The 22,518-nt window shown below is 49.4% G+C and overlaps 1 protein-coding gene and 1 long non-coding RNA gene across 6 annotated transcripts in view; one reads left to right on the forward strand and one right to left on the reverse strand.

Annotated features, from left to right (window-relative positions):
• Window positions 1–22,518, forward strand: part of TTC7B (tetratricopeptide repeat domain 7B) — a 223,343-nt gene that overhangs the window by 160,219 nt on the left and 40,606 nt on the right. For 2 of the 4 annotated variants that reach the window (XM_029950403.1, XM_029950405.1), the window contains exons 16-19: window positions 1,376–1,473; window positions 5,766–5,924; window positions 8,282–8,332; window positions 17,080–17,220. In XM_029950403.1, the coding sequence (XP_029806263.1) occupies window positions 1,376–1,473; window positions 5,766–5,924; window positions 8,282–8,332; window positions 17,080–17,220 (449 nt within the window). The remainder of the gene's footprint in view (window positions 1–1,375; window positions 1,474–5,765; window positions 5,925–8,281; window positions 8,333–17,079; window positions 17,221–22,518) is intronic. The other 2 variants (XM_029950404.1, XM_029950406.1) reach the window with 2 other exon arrangements.
• Window positions 141–13,175, reverse strand: LOC115300845. Of its 2 annotated transcripts, none has more exons than XR_003912882.1 (6): window positions 13,139–13,175; window positions 11,694–11,840; window positions 9,881–10,001; window positions 3,897–4,022; window positions 3,413–3,549; window positions 141–1,721 (listed from the first exon to the last, which is right to left on the reverse strand). It is a non-coding gene; the product is annotated as an uncharacterized LOC115300845 (long non-coding RNA). The 2 variants fall into 2 exon arrangements; XR_003912883.1 differs by having other exon boundaries at window positions 9,881–10,058.

The following is a 22,518-nucleotide window of genomic DNA, read 5'->3' on the forward strand; positions in this document are numbered from 1 at the left end:
AAGCTCCTAAGTGAGGAGCCATTGCAATATTCAGACAGCTCTTTGTAACATTTTCATCATATTTATATTAAAAATACATACGTTAACAGACCAGTGTTGGAACTGTTCAGTCAGTAATGTGATTAATGAACATTTGCATGTACTTTTGTGTTGTCTTCGGCTCAGAGACATTTATTATCTCTTAATTGTGGAAATAATGAATAGAAGTTTCCAAAAAAACGCGTATCCAGTGATATAATAAGTATAGGCTGACAAGTAGTCTGTACGGAGGCAAGTTTCCGTCTGTTTCCTGTGGATTTCTCTAACTACATCACTGGATGTGGAAATTGCAGCCTGTGAACCATATTAAGTTTCATACCAAATCTTGTTTGCATCACTTTCAGCAAGGAAAGGAAGGAAATTGTGTTATAGAATTTGAACTTCTTAACAACAACAGAATAACACTCCCAGGGCCCCCAGATTGACGAACAACATAGATTCAAAGAAAAGCATCATAGACTCAAGCTTGCAGAGATAAGATGGGCTGTGTTTTGGAGCTCCTTTGATGGAATCTCATGATAGAGGAAAAAAGGAAGAATGCCATTGTTTTGCTTACAAACTTCTTAGAACAAAATAAAACCAGAGTCTGTATGGGCTCCGGTCCCCTACCTGTGTTTCATTCCACCCAGAGCCTGATGATGGGGTCTCCCACGTGACTTGCCGACCAGTAGTGCCAGCTGCAGCTGCCATGTGACCTGACAACCCCCTTTCCTTATCTGCTAAATAGGGACACAGACGAAGCCCCGGCTGTGGTTGCCCTTGGAAAGGAGAAGCAGGGGCCAGGTGTTCTCAGATCTCGCTGCGCGTCAGAGCCCTCTGGGGAGCTTAGAAAAATGTTGGCTGCACCAGAAATGCTCATGGATTTGTCTGGAGAGGGGCCTAGGCATTAGGGTCTTCTAGAAATGCCCCAGGCAGGTGACTTCCCCGGGCCGTGACTTAGGTGCAGACGTTGATTAATAAAGGACAGTGTGTGTTTCTGGGCTTGATGAGTTCCAAGACTTGCAACACAGAACGCGAATCCGTCCGTTCCCCGCCCTGAGGCAGATGGAGTCCCTGCCTTCAAGTCTTCTTTCAAGTGTCTTATAATGACGCAAAAGGGGCTAAAATTAGCAAGGGTCTGTGGGTGTGGTTTATGTGTGTTGGTGACCATGAACATGGAACGTGATCCCAGGCCTGGCCGGAAGCCGGATTCCTGGAAGTCCAGGGAGAGGGTGTGAAAGAGCATCAAAAACGCACAAAAGGTGTGTTGCGGTGTTTCAGGGGTCCGTGGTGGTGACGTCTGTGTCTTCCCCCCGCCCCCCTTCAAATGACTGACCTCTGTAGCTGTGTTTTGCAGTGACTCTGGACGTGGGAGCAGCCTCTTAGATAGAACCATTGCTGACAGACGACAGCTTAACACAATTACTTTGCCAGACTTCAGCGATCCCGAGACAGGTGAGAATACAAGACCAGAGGGGACCAACCGGTGTCCACGAGAGCGTGGGGCCCGGCCCCGAGGGGCGCGGGGTGGTGACTGCCAGGGACTGGCTTGGAAACACGCCTCACGCAACTAGGTTCAACTCCAGTCGGGGCGCGTTTTCTCCAGCGCCTCGTCAAGCGCATGTTCACAGCGTGGGATGCAATAGTGCCTGCCCGGCGGAGCCCTTTGAAATCTTGTCTATTTTTTCCCTTGTTCTCAGAGCCTAAAATTCAAAATTAAAATTAGATCATTCCCATCCCTGTGAAGCTTCCCCTCTGCTTTTCTGTCTCTGTCTCTCTCTCTCTTTCTCTCTCTTTAGGCTTCAGACCTTGCTGAAATCGGGTTTTGATTTTTAATCAGTTGCACCTAGGAACACCCTCCCCACCCCCACCCCTGGCCAAAAGGCCCTTTAGGGACACAGATGGGTTCCGAGCTTCTGATGCCCCTGTCCCCACGTGAAGGCCTGCACACTTGCTGCCTTCTGAGCAGATAGGGACACCTCTTCGTTTGTGTTCCCACATCTGCCCGGGTATTTCCAAGCCTCCAAACAAGTCATGCTAATAGTCACACCAACCATTCGGGGGCGGTTTGGAGGAGGTAAAGAAACTCCCCCTGCTTCGAGCCTCGGAGACCGTTTCACAGCATCATTGGAAGGCTGGCTCTACTTTCTCTCCCCCTGCCCCGCAGAGGGCCTGTGCAAGGCTTCACCCCATCTGGGTGTGCCTGCTCTCTTATGGGCTGGCTTCATGGAAGGAGCCTCCCAGGCCTTCTCCTGACCGAGCCTTTCCAGAGGAAGCCAGGGAGCAGCCCTGAGGTACGCACAGCCGTCTCCTGGAAGCCCTCGCCCCTGGCAGGATGGAAAGAAATACCCATCTCTCGGGGCCAGAGGTGCTACCCACCCAGGCCCACGCTCATAGCTGTCTGCAAACCCCATTCATGCACTAGGCTCCCTTTTACCAAATTTGAAGTCGGCTTCAGAAGTCTGACCCCAAGGCCCCAGGGCTCCTAGGGCAAAGGAGTGTTGGGTACTGGGTGTAGCATGAATTGCAGAGCCGTGAGGTTTAACATTGGCAGCTAGTGCTCCAAATGCGGAAGACAAAGCCACAGAGAACCACCCTCCCCCCTTGCAGTGGCCTGACCGCCCCCTTCCCGTTGACCAGCAGTCCTTGGAGGGGGGCCTCTGGCTTTGAATAGCACAGAAGTGCTCCCAGAGACCTTGTGGAAGCCCTTGTTGCTGGAAAGGCTGTCTGGACTGGCCACTGCAAGGGGAAGCCGGGCCACGCGGGGGAGGCCGGGAAGCTCGTGCCCCATCGCCCCCTCCTCACAATCCTGTGAGGACCATCATACTGAATGCAGACCCCCTTTCCTTCCAGCTGGCCTGGACCTTAATTTCCCCTGAAGTCCCAAAACCTGAAATGCCACATCACATGAAATACAGAGAGTGGTGGAAAATAAGAAAGACCCTGTTATTTGTTCTCCTCTTTGCCCCGGGGCACATGCTCCCTAGAGACCTCAAGAGTCCCCTCTTCAGGTGTGACCCTCTCAGATGCCGTAGTGTCCAGGTGGGGGGCGTCTGTGGCGCAGGCTGGGGTTTCTGCATCTGCTCTGTCACTCACTCTGAGAGCCCAGGTGGTCGGAGGCCGGATTGCCAGCACAGCAGGAGAAAACCACAGCCTCCCGGGCCTGGCCACTGACCATTCTGTTATTGTCATTGTAGTGTCCCTACAGGAAAATTCTTACCGGAATCCGTGTAAGACTTCATTTCCCAGCTGGCCCCCGGGGCCCCGACTGTTGGCTTACACACCGCCAGTCACTCAGGAGGCCAGTCACTTCAGGAGGCCAGTTGCCCGTGGTGGTAAACGAGGGTAGTACATGACAGTTGAAAGCAAAGAGACGAAATTTAGAAAAGCTCACCTAAAAATGGAAAGGGTGCCTCCATCTTGATGAATGGAGCCCAGTTTTCTGTAGTTCAACTCGGGGGAGGGGAGTGTGTCGGAGGGCTGTCCGAGGGCCAGCCCATTCTTGTTCATACACCTGTGTGGATGGCCTCCCTTGTGAACAACACACGGATTTTAGGACTTGGTTCGAAGGGGCCATAGAGAAGTTTTTGCTCCCATCCCTGTGCCTCCATCTTGTTTTTCCCCAAAGGTAACCATTTTTATTAAGGTTTTGGTTTGCCTTTCCAGTGTTTTTTCATTCAGATACTCAGAGATATCACTTCCATGTCCCCAGACATGAAAAATAGCATATTGCTATGTGCATGTGCTGTGCAGTGCCTGGTGCTTTGCACTTCACGCCCTGTCCTAAAGTCCCCTCCATATCCATCCATACAGAATGACCACATTCTTTACAACAGCGTAGCATCCCGTGGCGCACCGCTGTCACACTCTGGACTTACCCGCCCCTTGAGGATCTTGGCCATCTTCTTCCTTCCCTTTGCCACAGGCTGCAGTGCAGGTGAGGGGAAAGGCTGGCAGATTGTGACTATCCACTACACCTCTGCTCACTTACAAAGGCAACTAGGCTATAGAAAAAAAGAGAAAAGGAACTTAACCCGTGGTAGAAAAGCTCCTGAATCCAAACCGAGTGACCATCTGAGAGAACCCAGCCCTGGCAGGTGACATTTTGCTGACAGTCTTGGTCCATGTGACACCTGGTCCTCTCTTCTTTCCTAAACGCCCTCACTTAAAGGGCACGGGCATCTGACACAAGCGAAGCCACAGTGTTGGCTTCGGCAAGGATGCGGCCAGAGCCATGGTGAACTTCACCGCCGTGACCCTGCCCGTTCTCCGTCGGCCAGCGTGCAGATACACCCTCTGGGCTCCTTGGTTTTGTTTGCAGAACAAAATGTGTCTCCTTTTCAAAAAAAATTTTTTTACTATAGAAAACTTTCAAACATACCAAAGTAGAGATACTAATATCATGCATCCCCACAGACCTACCACCAGCTTTCAGCAACTAGTACTCCTCTTCCATCCACCTCTCCTGTCCCACACTTAGTTCTCAGAGAGGATTTTAAGGCACGTCTCAGACATCACATTGTGGGTCCTAAAACTTCAGTATAGATAAGAATTTTAAAAATACATAAGTACAATGCTAGTATTATACCTCTGGGTCGCTGTAAGGTGCAGGCTCATCATTATTGATTTTGGACGTAGTTAACTAATGAGGTATGGTTTTTTACCCCCAAAATAGCCCACGTGAGCATCTGTGGGATAATGTAAGGGGGACTCTTGTCCAGAAACTTCAGATTGGCCAAGTCCTCTGTGGCTAAGAGAGTGGGCACTGAGTTCATTAAATGGACAAATTGAAAAATCCCCAACATGATTTCCCTTCCAGCATCCCCTCCAGCCCCCGTCCCCCCACCTCTGATAGGTCCCAGCCATGGAAAAAAAGGAATCAAATAAAGTGACAGTCTTAACGTTGAAGCTATGAATCATTGTCTTTTCTTAGGAATAAGTTGGTAGTTCCTTAAATAGAGGATGAAAAAAATTTTTTTTTCTTCCTTTTGCCTTCAAAACAGGATGTGGAGTAAGGAGGTTTATCTTTAATCGTTGGTAGATATTACTGGACACCTGTCCAGAGCAAAGTCATTCTTTTAGCATGAAAGTTTGGTCCATTGTGTCCGGGAAAATTTTTCACGCAGCCGTGGTGGTCTCCGTCCTACTGTGCGTGTCTCCAGCTGTGAGACACAAATGAGGCGATCCCGGCTTCCTTTCCCAAGTGCCCCAGCCCATGCGCCCCACCACGGCCCAGCTTAGAGAGCTTAGCCCTCTGTTGTCCTGACGCTGGGGCTAAGACATGTCCTCATAGCTCAGCACCTCTACCCAGGAAGACCTAACCTTTCAAGTAAACTTCTTATACAAGTGCTTCTCCTAAAAACAAATCTAGGAATTGCCAGGGCCTATTGCATCTTTCCAAATGAAAAGCGGTTTCCTCTAGAATGTCCTGGATATTGTGGGTTAAAGAGGTGTCATTGTCAGCGGATCATGCTGCCTAGTCTGTACCCAGGTAAATCTGAGTTATTTTTACTCCGTGATGTGGTTTGCAGAACAGTTAGTCCGTGGTGGGGGTGGGGACCAACAAATTTGTTTTCTTCGAAAAGCACTTGTATCTATTGTCCAGAATGGGAATGATTGTCTATTACATGACCTCATTTTCTTTGCAGCTTATGTGAGTATATGAAAAGCTAGTTTATTTTTTCCTTTGTGTTTCTAAAGCTTTTTTTTTGCCTTTATTCTTTTTTTTTTCTCTTTCACTTTTTTAGTGTCAGATTCCTCCTCCTCCTCTTCTCTTTCAAGAACCGAATCTCCTCTCCACCTGTTTGTATCTCCTCATCTTCATTCTCCCAAACCTGACATCTTTATGTGGCCCCCTGCAGCTCATTCATTCAATGACCCAGGTCCCCGCCGGGAGCCCTCTCTGTGTAAACATGCTTTATGGTTTTTCCTTTCTTGTTAGACCTGCTTCATTTGCCTGATGTTTCATTTTCTGATAATCTTCCTAACTGATAAGCTGGATAGGAAACTCCCATCAAATTTATCTGAGGGGAAAATCTTGCTAATTTGAAAATCCAAAAGCTGTTTGGGGCAGAAAGAGACATTGGTGCCCAAGTTCCAGCCTCCTCTTTGAAGAGGAAAGGAAATCTGTTTTGAGCAGAATAAACAGAAGCTTTCCTAGACAATTACGTCCTGTCCTTGGTTACCTGTATGCTTTCCTCGAGTTAATGTAAATGCTTAAAAAGGCAAATTAGAACATTTTGCAAATAACTTATTTCTGTATATTTCTGATTTTCTATTTAGAAATTAATTCAACAAGCATACAGTGATCAAGGTGATATCCTAAAGATAATGGCCGTATGCCCTTTAAATTTGTGGCTCTCAAATGCTGCTGTGCATTAAAGGAACACGAAGAGCTTTGAAAACCCCAGATCAATCCCCCGAACCCCCACCCCTAGAGCTTGTGACTCCCTCGGCCGGAGCCCGAGCCCAGGCATCTGGATTTACAGAACACCCACTTAGGATTCCAAAACCAATGGGTTACCACATCTTGGGAAGCAATGCTATAAATTGTTTTCCATTTGCAGGGAAGGAAAATGTAGGGTTTGGGTGAAAACCCATGAAATCCTGCAGGGAAATTAGACAGTATTTTAATCTAATCTTGCTTTTAAATAATACAGAAATTTGAAAGTCTGTTTTATAGTGTTTGGGGACCTGTCCATTTAAAAGTGAGAGAGCGAGAGAGAGAGATTCCTGTAATAAAATGAAACACTGGTTGGTAAGGTCCTTAGATGGGACCCAACTTTGGGTCTCCCCAGGAGGGTCCAGGCTTGCTTCCTTTCATGTATTTGTTTAATGTCCACTTTGCCCAAAGCACTGCCAGAAAACTTAATCTCTGTATCCATGATTTATAAGGGCTCATCTTTGTCCTAGATGCTCAGTTATATGCAGAACAAAAGCCTCTAAGCGGGGGGCGCTGTCAGAACGGCCTCCTCAAATGTGCCCATCTTTGGGATGCTAAACCTGCCGTGTTAGACACACACACACACACACACACACACACACACACACACACAGACAGTCAGGCCAGAAGTGAGGCTATCACCTAAAATAAATCATCCAAACCAGGAAGCACTCTGGCTTTACTTCCCTGCATAGTAAGTGTGCTGAACTTTGCGATCCCAGCTTCATGAAACGCAAGATGAAGATAATGTTTATAAACTGCTTAGGTTGTTTTTAATCCACTTCTTAAAATAGACATTTTCTCTTAATACAATGCCTTCAGGCAATTGCCACCTTCAGGTTTTCCAGAGAAGCTGGTTTTTTTTTTTTTCACACTGACTGTTGCCCAGTTTTCTGGTCTTAAAATGGGATCTTAGCATTCCAGAATAGCATGATGTATTCCCACTGGCCCGTCACTCCTGTCACCCCGCAAACCCACCTCTGTCGACACCATCCAAGGAGCCCTGCGCTCCTTTAGACCTTTCAGTGCTGAAATCCCGGCTCTTCAGGGAAGCACTGGATATCAGATTAATCAGTAAATTTTTAGGGCGATGAGCACCCACTGGGCTTTCTGCTGAATGTGCCGTGTCCCGTGAAGGACTCAGCTGTTTATTCTTTGAAAAAACTATGAATGATCTTCCCATCTTTAGGGAGTGCCTCGCCCGTAACCTGGTGTTCTACACCAAGACCAATGTGCCCAAAAATCTCTTTCTTCCCCATAGATAACAACATTTAGTTTGAGAAGGGGAAGACATACCACAGGTTACTGATGAATGTAAAATTTCTTGATTAGAATCGTAATGAATTTGAATCCCAGCTCCTTTGGTTAGGAGAGAGAGAACGATGGGCCCTAAGCTCTATTCATTTCTCTCCCGGGTCCTTTGACTTCATAGGAGCAAAAACGAGCCTACAAAGTGTTAGAATCACGATTAGGGTTAGTGGTGGAAAGATCTGAAAAGCGCTTGTCTGATTATTTTTCCCTTCCCTTTGGAATTTCCTGCTCTGGGAACAAAACACATTACACGAATCGGTCAGCTCTCATGTGCCTGGTGAACGTTTAACTGTAGAGGGGAATGCCCAGTTGGCCTTTCTTTGGTTTAAAAAAAAAAATCATTGTTAGTGGAAAAACATGTGTCACTCTTGAATTGAACTCTAACTTGAGACAACCAGACTTACAGTTGGAAGGTTATTAGAACTCAATTTGCTTTTTTGAGCCTTAATTTTGATTTTTCAAATGTTTCATTTCTTGGTTTTAATTTTTGATTTGGTTTGTTATTCCAAGGCAACTCTCCAGAAGTACACTTTCATGGTTTCCCCTCCCTTTTTTCAGTTAGTAAGTAGTTTACCAATCTATCTATTAACCTTTCTGAGGGTCTCCAGAGTCACGCTTCTCCCCCCACTGCGCCCGTGTGCTGTCATTGTTGACCGCTGGGAATGCTGGGAGGGTGTGGCCGTGAGGCTGCCACCTGCTTGCCCACCCTGCCCCCCCCCCCCAGGGGCCGTCTCTCCCGAGAGAGTCTAATGCATTCTGGCCACAGCTTGGGCTTAAGCCCTGAGGAGGCAGTACTTCTCTGGGAGGGATTAAGGCAGTGTGGGAAAGATGCCCAAGTAAGGGCATGCGTGGATTGGTCAGCAGCCCTGCTGGCACCAAAAGGAAGCCTGAGGCACTCAGCCTCCCTGGTGCGGGTCATCTGTGAATTTTAGGTAGAGGGAACCAGTTGAATCTTGACATTTTTTTCCAGTTTAACCATTATTGCTACATAGAAAAGCATTCGAATCATGAATTTTCCTAAAACAAGCTAAACAGTTACCATAAAATTTAACCCACATCTACCAAAATTTCAATACTTTACGTGGAATTCTTTGAAGGCATGAGTGAAGTTTCACCTCTTTCAAAGGATGTTTCCTAGACTGCTGATTTCTCTCTGGGCAAATATTTTTTGGGAAATATTGCATCTCCCTCTTAGAGACTGACAGTTCACTTTAGCCCATTAAAGGCTCTGAGAAGTCCTGCAGTTTAAAAAATTCAGGGCTCTGAAGTTTGACTCCCTCCCTGTTCCCAAGCTAATTTCATCATTTTCCCCACCCTGTGGAATCCGTATTCCAGGGACTGCATTCTGGGACATGCTCATGTATATGGTGATCCAATGCGTTTGAATGATCTGAGCCTTTACTACTTATAACAAATATACCCCTCAGGGAGTTGATTTCCCCTCTGCTATCCGCCTCAGCTTAGATGTGACTTTATCTCTGGGTTCTAAAAGTGTCAATACAGATAAAACAACTTTTAAATAAATACAAGTCCATAATAGAAGAGATATGTTTGGTACTGTCAGCACATTAGGGGTCTTCGCAGAAAAAAAAAAAAGATTTCACCACCAAAGTTCCTTCAATATTAGGCTCCTTGGATACATTAAAAAGATTTGACTTCCAGAAAGTCAGGTTACATTAAAATCTTCAGGCAGCCCTTACTAGTCACAGTGAGGCTTGATACATCCGTACAAGGGACTTCACTGTCGTCTGTGGAAACCAGCCCAGCTCAGTCCAAAGCCAGGAAACCTAGGTTCAAGGGCCAGTTCTGCGGAAGAACCCAGGGAACTCATTTACTTTCTGTCCACCTTAGTTTCCCCATCTGTAGGGATGTCAGCTTACTGATTCTGTTCCCCCATGCCTTTATGGTATACCAAGAGCACCTCCTTGATGTCAAGCCTCGGTCAGGTGCCCCCTCCCAAGTGACAAGGCAGCTGTGGTTCCCACAGGGATGTGGCTGCCAGATGGGAGGAGCCCGACTGGGACACAAGGCTCTGTCCACACTGCTCGCCACTCCTCAGACCCGGGGACCCCAGGCGGCCCCACTCTCGAGCGCCCTTACAGTCCTTACCTTGGAGGAAACGTGTGTTGACGTTTTATTCGCCTCTCCAAGAACGCGCTCAAATCAAGAACGCCGACTTGGGTTCTTGGCTCAGTTTTTCATATCACTGGTTCCGGTCGAGGTGCTGCCCCTTTTAGGAACGTGTAACCCAGAGAAGAGAATAAACAGACTCATGAGAAACAAACCCCTGGAATGAAAGAAGGTTAAGAAACAGACTCAAGGTCGTTGGTTTTTTCCCCTTTTCTTAGGGCTAGCATTTTATTATCGACCTTGCGTTTTGTGACATTTAAAAATATATCTCATGATCAGGAAATGACTAGTCTGTTGGGTGTATATTTCACCCTCTGCTCCTGCTTAGCAGAAGAAAGTTGGGGTTTTTTTTTTAATCTAAATATGAAAAAGTTACTCTTAATGATGACCCCGCTGCTTTTGAGGGATGGCAATTAAAAACCACCAGCCCTGATGATTCAAGTACGAACTTCTTCTTAATGAAATTAAAATTAATTCTCCCCAATTAGTTCTGCGGTGTCTTTCCTTAAACAAGATTGAATAGACCTTTTAGGAGATTGACAAGCCAGTAACAAATGGCACTCAGACAGAAGTTAAGAAGTGGGGTCCAGTAATTAGACCCTCACCCAAAAACCCGGACCGCTTTCCCCCTAAGCCACATTGAAAGACAAACACAGCCTTCCCGGTGCTTGAGAGCAAAGACCCAGCCTCATGAATATGCAACAGGGAGGGTTTGTGCTGGCGATGAGAGCATCTGCCTGGTGTCATCCTCCAGAAGGTACTGTCTCCAGCCCAGAGCCACGGCTTGGCTCCCTCCGACAGCTGGCATCTTCCTGCACGCTTGTGAACGGCTTCCCTCCACGCTTCCCGTGTGGCGCCCGACCCTGCCAGCACCCGCCGGCAGCATGCTGGGGCACCCCTGCACCCCCCAGCGCTCCCTGCTCGGTGCGGTCCTTCCCTAAAGCTTTCCCTGGGGAGACCTTTCCCCCTTCAGGAGAAGACACATACTGTCGGGTTTCAGCTGTGCCTGATACTCTGTTAGTCACTTGGAAATTGTGATCTTGTCTTGGGACCCGGGAGAGGAAAGCGGGGGGGGGGGGGGGGGGGGGGGGGGGGGGGGGGGGGGGGGGGGGGGGGGGGGGGGGGGGGGGGGGGGTGGCTGTCCTGAGTTTCTTGGCTGTCTTAGTCTCTTTTCCACTCCGTGTAAAAGGAAAGTATCGCCTAGATACCAGAGTTGTTGGGGACTGGAATTGGTCTAGGGGACCAGAGTTGTTGATCAGAGGAGCCCACGAGCAGGAGGCCTGGTTGTCAGTGGGAATCGGGCAGGGCCGGCGGTTGCCTAGAAAGCACTAGAACCCCACATCCCTGTCACCCTGGCAGACGTGCTACGAAGAGGGGAGCTGGAGGGACACCTCGCTCAGCACAGCGAGGAGCCCACCCCCAGCCCCAGGACCGCCTCCAGCAGAAATCGGGGGTGGTACAGGGATAATGTCCCTGTGAGAGTGGAGTCTCCTCCCCCTTCACAAAAGTAAGAGACAGGTCGTCACGGGCTAGAGTGGCCGTCTCCTTCCATCCCGAGGACGGCCGGGGCCTTCCAGCGCAGGTGGCAGCTGTGAAAAGGTCACCGGCTGCCACCGGTCTGCTGTGTTGGACTGAGTTACTTTCAAGCCCTATCTCAAGAAACAGACGTCCTTTTCCCGTTAAAAATGAAAAATTGTAAGCAGAGCTCTCTGGCAAGAATGCTTAGTCATTGGCATCGCTGTGTGGTATCCGGGGTCTTTAAGAAGGGAAGCTGCTGCCTTTTCCTGCTTACTTGAATTGTTTTGGGGGGCACGGCTTCTCAGAAACGGGCAGCGGAATCAAGTCTCATGACGGATAATATTGAATCATTTCGGAACGGAGGGGAAATCAGTAGAGAGGTTCAGCAGCCGTGGGGGATTTCTGGAGCTCTGTTTCTTTTCTGGAAAAAAAAAAAAAAAGGTGGGGAGGCCAGGTGTCGCTGCTGTGGCATTAGGCAGGGAGAATGGGGGTGGCCGGCAGAGAGAGGGGACTTGGGGCACAGCCACCGGCCCCATCATCCTTTCCATGTTCGTGCACATGAGGCATCCGAGTTGGTCCTGGGGCTGGGAAGCAGAGGGCAGCCTGGACCCCAAGCAAACACGCAAGCTGTGCCTACTGACGTCTCCAGCAAACGAGTTTTGTCCCACGCAGTGTAACTCTTGTCCCTTGTCCCTGCACTTGGATGCTTGACTAGTGGCCAGGTGGGCAGGGTTCGTCTCAGATCTGGTGTATCTGCTAGGCGCTGGGAAGACAGGAGGGGGGCGGGAGGTGCACACCCTTCAGACGAGAGCCGCTTACCTAATGCCACCAGAACGGACAGAAGGGACAGCTGGAATACAAATAGAGGCCACGCATTCAGTGACCGTGCTTGTGAAAACAACGCCTCACTGAAGGTAACCAAGCCACGTGATTCATCGTGCCTCTCGCTTAACCAAACGGCTGCCTCCGAAATCCCTTCGGTGAGATGGGTCGGCACACAGCTGCCACGCTGGAGGGCTGTGTGAGCTGGACCACAGGCGTGGTGTGCTTCGGAAAAAGGATTTTCGTAAAGGCTGCAGCTGCACCAGCAACTTGAGCTGGCTGTTCCCAGCGTCCTGTCTGCGGCAGCGGTCTCAGCAGGGTTCAGCACGTGATAGCGGCATGGGTCAGAAAACCTCGGGAGGGGTTCAGAGCTTGGACTCACGGCTTCCTGAGGTCAGTGGCCTTGGTTCTGGGTCATCTCCACCACGGGGAGATGCCTGTCCACTGCAGTTCCCAGGGCCACTCTGTCAGCTTCCCCTCTCCCCACCCTCACACACGGGGTGGTCCGAGGAGAACCCCGATGAAAACCCTGGGCATAGGGATCCGTTCATCGGATGGCACTTGGCCTTCGTATCAGGCGCCCAAGATGATATTTTCTTTTGGGGCACCTTGGTGACAGGGAAGAAGAGAGCAGCTGGCTTGAGAAAATACAGATCTCAGCTCCAGGGCATCTGATCCCCCCTGGACCATTTGGACCATAGGTCACGGAACCTGGACCAGCCATTAGGGCCCACTCTCACCTGCCTGGGTCAGCTCTCGGTTCAGTTGGTTTTGCGGTGGCTTTTCCGGGCCTGCGTGCCCTGTGGCTGAGGGACTCGGTGGGGCACGGCAGCCGCTCCGCCCACAGGGTTAGGTCAGCGAGAAGCACATCTCGAGTTCCTGGCCTCCCTCACTTACCTGTGGGACCTGATTATGTGGGAGCCGATTCCTCAGAGTCTTGGATTTCAAATTAGAAATAAGTCTTCTATTCCTTCCTCCATCTGATTCCTTTTTTTAAGCCTCAATTCATCCATTTCTCTTAGGGTAATAATCCCTTCCACCCCCACGTATGCTGTGGGAATACATTTGCTTTGGCGAGAAGGAGGAGGGTTGCTTTAAAAAAAAAAGTGTTGGTTAGAACTAGCATTTCGAGTTGGGTACCTACATACGTCCAAGTCTGTGTTGGTACAGCATCTATTTGTCACTTACCGTTTAGTCCTATGAGACAGTAAGATACAGGCTGTTTTGGTTATTTTCTTTAATCAGTTACATTCATTCTGATTCATAGTCGTGTTTATTTTTTTTCCTTCCAAATTCTAATCCAATGGAAGGGTCCGATGGTGTTATTGCCAGGAAGAGTGGATGTTAACTATTAAATGGTGTTGCCATTGTTACTAGTCACCTATTATTCGTAAATATCTGAAGGCTCTGATATCCGTCCCTGGTTTAGAACATGGAAGGGTCTCTGCCCTAGTGAAGCAGGTGTTAAAAGGGATTGACCGGGAAGGAAAATAATATTTCTGAGAAACCTCCATTACCCTCCATATTTAAATGGCTTGGTTGTACTAGAGATGGGGGAAAGTCACCGAGTGAGGGGCAGTGTTCAGTCCCACACTGCACCACACTCGTTTGCAGCCCAAGTGGTTGGAGGTGATGACAGCCACGCCGAGAAACCCTTTGAGGTCGTGAAGGTTCTGGCACCCGGAGCCGCAGTCAGGCAGGGAGAGTAGAGGACACAGACCTGCTTTTCCAAGAGAGGGAACCACTCTCTTCCAGATTTCAGACAGTGGCATGCCGGTTGACGGTACTCATTCATTCATTTATTCATTCCAGAAGCATCTACCAGGTCGCTCTCACGGGCATGGCATTGTTAGCCCCTCAGAGCACTGAATGCAGGCCATGCTTCCTACCTTCCAGAGCCACACCGTCTAAGAGGAAAGACACTTACACTAACTTTAACATGAAACGGTGCAGTCTGCACAGCGATGGCCACACCCCCAGGGAGCTAGAGTAGCACCGAGGACCCAAGGCACAAAGGCCTGTCTTCTTACAGGAGAGGGGCAGGGAGCCTTCCTGGAGGAGGTGGCACTGGAGCTGGATTTAGAGGCTAGATTTGGAGTGAGACTCCTGTTTGAGTCCTACGTTTGCCACCCACTGGCTGTGTGACTTTAAGTTCATAACCTCATGAAATCTAAACCGTGCAGATAACATTGTTAGCTGCCTCCCAGAACTGTTGAAAGGTTAAATGAAATAATCTATGTGAAGTTCTATTCGGGAGTGCCTGAAACCTGCCACACCGTGGTCACTAAAACTGATCATCACTAACGTCATCATTTGCCAGAACTTATTCACCGTGAAGCATATTATTATGTGAATAATTAGCTAATTTAATCGTATGTAGGTATCACAAAGAGAAGGAACTGTAACAATAGTTCTGATTCATTTGTTTGCAGACCAAATAAAACAGTTAATCCAAGAAGCAAAATTAGCCCCTGCAAGTCACAAGTCCCTTGTAGAACCATAGAACCTACTAGAAAACGTGTAGAATTTTTCTTCATAATTTATTGTTGTATTTTGTAGTGAACTCATGACTAAACATTTGAAGCATTTCTCAGTTTTGATTTGGTAAGAAAATAAAGATATATAGCCCCTATAAGTACAATCTCTTGGTGGGGGGTTCTCAATAACTTTGCCGACTCTATAAAAGGATCCTGAGACCAAGAGAATTGAGAACCAATGTTCTTTAAAGAACAAGATCTTCCTGGAACTCTGTTCCCCAGAGTCTTGGGCTTCAGGGAAGTAGGAAAACTCACACTCGCTGCCTGGCGTGTGCAGAATATGCTTTCAGGCTTTTTTGACCAAATATTAATGACATGTGCTTTCTGTCTCTCCAGGTCGGTGGGTCTCAGTCTTAGCTGCACGGTGGAGTCACCTGGGTGATTAATAGGCCTGGCCCCATCCCTAGAGTTAGTGATTCAGTCTGTGTGGAGGGTGATCGCTATGACATCAAGGGTTTTTAACCGCCCCTCCCCCCACAGAATTCTGAGACAAAGCCAAGGTTGAGAACCACTCTTCAAGGAGTCAGTGAGAAGGCAAGCCAGCGCTGTGCCATCAGAATACAGCAATAGCAACCTCGTTTATTTAACTGACAGCCGCTACTCAAAATCTCTGGAAAACTATATCAAATCTTCTCAAAGCTAAAATATTTATTTTCCATTAAAAAAGAAAGTTCAAAACAAGACCAAAAAAGTCAACAGCAGTGTAATCGCTTTGCTGTTTAGATTTTTTTTTTTAAGTGGTCAGACACACTTTGTCTACGCAGGAGTCCCTGCTTAGCTGAAACTAATCAGGTCTCCCAATTCGGAATGGCATCGACTGATGTCTTCTAACTCAGCCTCCAGGTCCTGCTCCTGTGTGGCTGCATACACTCTGCAGGACTCGCTTCCTTCCCCAGGGGGGCTCTCCTCTTGCTCGTCCTCGTGGGCACCCCGTGTGGATTATCCACGGAAGGTGAATCCCCGCTCTGATTTCCATCCACCTCCCATAAGCCACCTCCACCGATCCCCCCGCTGAAGGATCTGAGGGTATTTAGAGGTATCCGTGTTTCCTTCGTGTTGGAACAGTCAAAACACAATATGGATGGCCTGTCTATTGCTGCAGATACTCTTAAAATGAATAAATTATGGTGCACTTCAAAGCCCCAACAGAAATTATTTTTATGCTCACAATTTTGTCTCATCTGGAGTGTAACCAGCTCCGTTTGAGTAGTCAGCACTGGTCTTTATATATTACCACTATTTGAATTCTGAGGATAAGTTGACAGTTCCATGTTTCTCTATGTATTATACTTTATGATGAATTCAAAATTGAGAATGTGGCCAGTGACATAAATATCAACAGTTTTCACCTTGAAGTAACTGAGGGTCTTGCTCTTAGCTCTGAAGCCACACCCCCAAGAGTGAACTTGGGGAAGAGGTGAGGAGCAAGCCCGCGATGGCCTTCTGCCACCAGGACCTGTAGAAGGGCCATAGGGAAGAGAAATGAGTCACTTGATTTCTGATTACAAGTCCCTTTGCCAGCTCCCTCTGCCTGGTCAATGTGCTCGGTCCATGCCTCTCCTTAGCCTTTGAGGACAAGATGTACCCACGAGTCAGGCCGGTAACAACTCCTGAGCATAGGCACCTTCGCTACTGCCCATCCTCTCTCAGTTTGGGCTTGATAACAGACATCCGCTTGTACGTAGAGTGAAACCGAGCTCTCCCTCCCGTTCCTAAGTCATGTCCTAGGATGTGGTTCCAAACCCAGGGGTGTCGGCCACCTTGCGAAAGCCAGGGAGCGGGATGACAAGTTCCTGGGTTTGTCTTGAGAATGGCCTCCATCCCTAGGAGGCAAGGATGATCCCTCCCCGGGTACCACCCCTCCCTCCCCCTACCGATAGGTTCCAGGTTTAGGCCCTGACAGGGGTTGCCTGTAACTTCCCTTTGTAGCACTTCATTTATGCCACGTTTCCGCATGAGCGCCACAGCTGTGTCTCTAGCTGTCCCCCTGTTCCCCCCACCCCCCAACACTCGCGCTGTCCTAGACTGAGCTCCTCGAGGGAGCACCTCCCACGGCATGTGTGTGCTCTGGTTGTTGACGAAAAGATTAGCAAGAGCCTTGGATGGAAACTCAGGTTCAAGGCCATAATGATTGTCTGTATTTCTTTATGGACCTAAGACTTAGAAACGTCCTGGGGAAGGAGTGTGTGTTCGTCTTGAACTTGTGTCTGTGTGTGGGAGGGGGTGGGGCGGGGGCGGGGGGCTGGTCAGTCGGGTCTCTCCTTTGACTTCTGACGCTGTCTTCTCGGAAACCCCTCACAGGCTCCATCCACGCCACTTCAGTAGCAGCTTCGAGAGTGGAGCAGGCCCTGTCGGAAGTGGCCTCATCTCTGCAGAGCAGCGCCCCCAAGCAGGGCCCGCTACACCCCTGGATGACGTTGGCACAGATCTGGCTCCATGCAGGTACTACCCTGCCCCCTCCGGGGGCCCTCCCGCCACCCGCACCCGCATTCTGAGCCCGAGGCCGGAGCCTCCTGTGGGCACCTGCCTGTGTAGCCTCCAACCCCATATCCAGAGAAATCCCAGCCTTTGCAGTGGCATGCCAGAACGCCACTACTTCCTTGTAGGAACCAAGGGTTCCTGTGTATCTCCCCACCTGTCCCCTGCGTCAGTCGCCTCACCCAGAGCCTGGTACACAGCAGGCCTCCAGCGGAAATGTTCGGACTGGACGCTACGGGTCTTGGGGCGCTCGCTGTGGGGGGTGGAGGCTGTGTGCTGCCGCAGGGGTCCCAGAGCTGCGCCCAGGCTTGCTTTGCAGGGGAGAACATAGCAGGGTGCCCCGGGCTTCTGAAGTCTGGAAGTCTGTTACTCTTTACTGGCTATGTAGACGGGAGCTAAGACCTTCGCCTCTCACCCTGAGTGTCCTCACCTATATGTGGGGTTAATAGCCGCCTCCTAGGGTTGGTGAGCACAGTGCCTGGCGCATCCTGGGATCCCTGGAGAAGGGGACAGGTGTGTTGATGACTCCGATGTCTTCATCAAAGCCAGGGAAGGGGCAGCACTTTCCATGTCCCTGTCCCCTTCTCTGTCGGCACTCTTGCCAATCCACAGAGCCGGGGGTGGGTAGCAGCAACCGCAGGACTGGAAACCAGCTCAGAAGGCAGATGTGATTGCCCCCCCCCCTCCAGTTTCACATGGCTGCTGGCACATAATTGGAAATCCCCCAGATAAATCCCACACACAGGCTTTGCAGCAACGAGAGCTCCAGCACACAGAGGCTCCAGGCAGGTGACGGCCGCTGATTTACTTCTGTATTTATGTTTGTATATTGACGGTTAAGTTCAGGCGCTGGGCAGGTGACGGCTGCTGATTTGCTTCTGAATTTATGTTTGTATATAGACAGTAAGTTCTGTTCCTCAAGGGTTATCACTAGGCCTGCAAGACCCCAGCTGGGCCTTTCCAGGCTGGACCCTCCGGGTGCACTGTGGAAGCCCAGACTTGGCTGAGGAAAGTCCTTACTACCCCTCCATGTCCAGCTATTTACTCCCCTCTTGCCAAGGCTCATTGTGCGATGTTCAGCCTTGTTTGGAACCATTGGCGGACCTTTGTTGGAAACATGGTCGGAGCTACCTGGCTTTGGCATGTCACGGAGCCAAGCTCAGCCGGCCTCTTCTGTGTTGGCATCTTTAATTGAGCCATAACAACTCCCGTAAATTAACAAATTACATTCTTCGAAGCAAAAATACAAAAGAGGGATGATTCACGAATGTGCTGATTGTTCTTCCTGTGCAGACGCTTGCCAGCATGTGGCCTCTTGCCGGGTCCTAGATGAGCTGGTGCCCGGGGCGTGGGGACAGCAGTAATGCCTCCCTCTGCACGAATTCGGCTTTCCTGCCGAAGAGCCCAGGCCCCAGTCTGGGGCCTGGCACCTGTCCCATCCGGTCGTCACGAGCGGCGACTACAGAGAGCAGAGAGGGAAGGCTTTGGTGTCTGGGCCAGGAGAGGCCGGCTGACCCTGCAGGGCCAGTGTGGGGGCAGAGGCGTCTTTCACATTGGAATTAAAGTCAGGATTTTGGAGGGCCAGCGTCTAAAAATACCAGAAGAGCTGAAGGCAGTGCTTCTAGGCTGGAATGAACTTCCTTGACCTCCGGGGCACTGCTCTTGCCCATTTCCTGGAAAAGTCACTGACCTGAGTGAGAGTCACTGAATTCCATAATGGCCTTGCCCTCTGGCTTGCTGCCCCTTATTCAGTTATCCAGACTCTGCTCCTTTTTGCGTGTCTCGCATGACTCTTGGGAGGGGATTTTGTGGCTGCCGATTAGAACGTTGAAGAACTTGGTAGCTAAGATTCAGTTTGGAGCTATCCTTGAACTTTTACGTGAGCACATAAAATCTGCATCTCATCAGCACAGCCTATAGCACAGAACAAAGTTCTCGTTGTTATTTAATAGGTGTGGCTTTCAATAGTCTACAAGTTGGGGGGTGGGCGCCTGGGTGGCTCAGTCAGTCATCATCTCACGGTTCGTGGGTTCGAGCCCTGTATCGACCCGCTGCTGTCAGTGCAGAGCCCACTTTGGATCCTCTGTCCCCCTCTATACTATCTCTGGTTTGAGCAATGCTGCTCTGAGAGGCAAGATAGCAGTGACCTCCCTCCCCCAACAGTTGGACAATTGATGGTTCCATCATCAGAACTAGCAGTACTGCCAGATTCTGTAAATTTTGCAAGCTTCAAAAGAAACTAGTTAGATCAAGGCCTAACGCCCAAGGCCATGGTGTTACTGTGGCATTTGTGACTCTCTCCTCTCTAGGTCATGTTCTCTGGTGAGCTGAGTATAGTGGAGGCTCATGATGAGAGCCCATGATGCAGGGACCCCTGAAACTAGGAGCTGAGGTCACTCTGAGACAACCTTCAATTTTCAGCCTATTGTATGAGCAGGTCCCTGGGCCACTGGTGTGTTCATCTGAATGACAAAGAGATCATGAATGAGACACCTGAGCCTCTGTCTGTCCGGTGAGGGAATGGGCCATCGGCCTGCAGGGAGCACTGATCCGGGCAGACCAAGGACATTTGGCCACAAGGGTCCCTCTATTCCTGAGCGATGGGACTCAGGGCACACCCTTGCGTCTGACCCCAGTGCCTCCAGCTCTCCACCAGGACACCTGGTGGCTGGCCAGCATGGGCGGTGTGTGTTTTGTTCCTTAGTTTGTTGGGACCTCTGTGACTGTTTTATTTAAATTATTTTTGAATAAAGAGTACCTGCACGTGGGATACAATGGACAAGGTACAAAGGATGGAGAGTGAGAAGTCTCATCCTGCCCCTGAGCCTCCACCACCCACCCACACCAACCTCTGTTAGCACTGACGTGTGCTTTCCCGAGCTGCCCCTCGCACGCAGAGGCCATTGCTCATCAGTGCATGTAACACCGACTCAGACTTTTTCCTCACTGCATAGGATAAATCCATTGTACGAACTTACCATCATTACTCCATTAGTTAACATTTAGATTATTTCTAATATTTTGCTGTTACGGACAATGCATCATTAAGTATCCTTCCCCATATTTATTGTTCTATATGTTGAGTATATGATAAATTCCTAAAAATGGACTTGATGGACAGAAGGATATATATTCTTCACTTTTGATAAATTTGGTCGCACTGACTTCCACAGAACAGTACCAACCTACAGCCCCGTCCACAGCGTGTGAGTGGCCCGTTTTCTCGCATCCTTGTCAACCTGACAAACTCTCAGATGTCTAGATCTCTGCCAGCCTGATAGGTGAAAAGTGATATTTTCGTTGCCTGTTCATGGTTTCTGCTCATTTCTCTTCTTAGATTCTGAGCTTTCCTTGTTTATTTGCAAGTATGTACTATGTGTCAAAGATTTGCTTTGTGTCTGTGATAGGAGCTATAAATATTTTCTCCTGTTTTCATTTTGTTAGTGTTTTTGTTTGTCTTTTTTTTCTGCCAGTTTTTTAAAAATATATTTATCAATCTTTTTTTGATGGCACCAGGACTTCACATGATATTTAGCCATTTTTATGGCCGCCTTTCCTGAAATTCCAAGCACCTTCTGGGACCATCGGTATATACACCATCTTGTAAAGGAGGTTAGAAGGGGTTATCTCCTCTCCTTTGCAGTAGAGCTCAGGCTAGATGGAAATAAGTACCTCTGTGGTCTTACTGGGGAATGAGACAGAGTCCGGGAGCTCCTTTAGAGTACGTGATGTTTATTGTACCGCAAAACCCATTTCCCTCGGAGCGATACTTCTGTAGGACGCAAACCAATGGCTGGCCATCGGAGACTCGCACATTCACAGACCTTCCAGGTTGAACCAGGGCCTTTGCCACGCCAGGCAGCTTTTTGTTGCCCATCTTTTAATTTCCACATTGGGATGGCAGCTAAAAATGACTTTGCGGTAGGTGGTTAATTTCTGCTTGTTACTTACTAATAATTGTAGCTTTCACTTCGGCACTCTCACAGTTGAAACCAGCGGCTATTCTTAGATGTGCAAGATCAGATTTTCTGATTTCTGCTGGGAATTTAAAGCTGTGATACTCTCAAGAATTCCCTGACCCTGGCCCGGCCTATCCCTGTCCCCCTTCCCCTACCAGGCTCCTCCCAGCCTCCCAGAGGCTGCATCCGCAGAGTCACAGGGTCATCCTGTGGCACGGCCCCCAGCTCCCAGACAGGTGGTGTGTGGGTCACTGCCCAGGGAGCACCTGCAGGAGGGAACGCTTGGTACCTGGGAGTCTGGCCAGCCCCATTCAGCCCCTGTGTACATTAAGCAAACCCCCCTGCTCCCTCCCTGATGGGATATGACTAAATGGTCCTCACCCTGCAGGTAGCTAACATTTATCAAGTACTGTCCATGTGTCAGACTTGATTCCAAGGACTTTATATGTCTAATTGCCTTACGAGGTATAAACACCTCATTCCCCCCATTTTAAAGACGAAGAACTGATACACAGCTCTCAAGTCACTTGCCTAGTGTTATGTGACTCGTAAGTGGAGAAGCTGGAATTCAGCACCACCTCTCTAACCCAGGGTGGACGCTCAGGCGTTCAGCGCAGTGTCCTGGAGCACAGGTGTATGGGCCACAGTCAGAGCGAGGCTCGGGACGGCAGTGGTCATGAAGACAGACACAGCTCCCGCCTTCATGGAGTTGACAGATGTGAAGCAAAGCAATTACAAATTCATTCTCATTGTGCCACGTGCCATGAAGGGAGGGCATGGTCTCCTGTGAGAACTGGTGACAGAGGCCCCCCCTCAAGCCAGGAGCCAGAGGAGGTCTGGGCATGGTGAGTGGAGGGCTGAGGAGGGACTGGCAGCGGGTGGGACACGGGTGAGGAGGCACAGGACCAAACCCGGAGGCCGCAGCCGGTGCTAGAGAGTGTTGGAGAAACGGCAGAGCCCCTGGGCCTGAGCCTAAAGAGGAATGAAGTGGCCCGAGGTGAGGCACAGTAATGCAGGGCCCCTTGCAGCCACGCTGAGATCTTTAACTTCATCCTAAAAGCACGAAAAGCCACTGATGGCTTCTGGCAAGAGAGCGAAAGGGTCAGACAAGTGGGAACAAAAAGAGCTGAATACAGAGGGTGCGGCTCAGTGTCTGAAGCAGAAGGAGGTGGGCCCTGAGTCGCGCTGTCCGGTGGGAAGCATAGGACTCCCCGATCGGTGGATGTTGGCGGAGAAGGAAAAAGGAAGGATCCAGGAAGAGCCCTGTGTTCATGGCCTGAGTCAGCGGGTGACGGGTGACTGT

Source organism: Suricata suricatta, chromosome 9 (assembly GCF_006229205.1).
Source record: "Suricata suricatta isolate VVHF042 chromosome 9, meerkat_22Aug2017_6uvM2_HiC, whole genome shotgun sequence".
NCBI lineage: Eukaryota > Metazoa > Chordata > Mammalia > Carnivora > Herpestidae > Suricata > Suricata suricatta.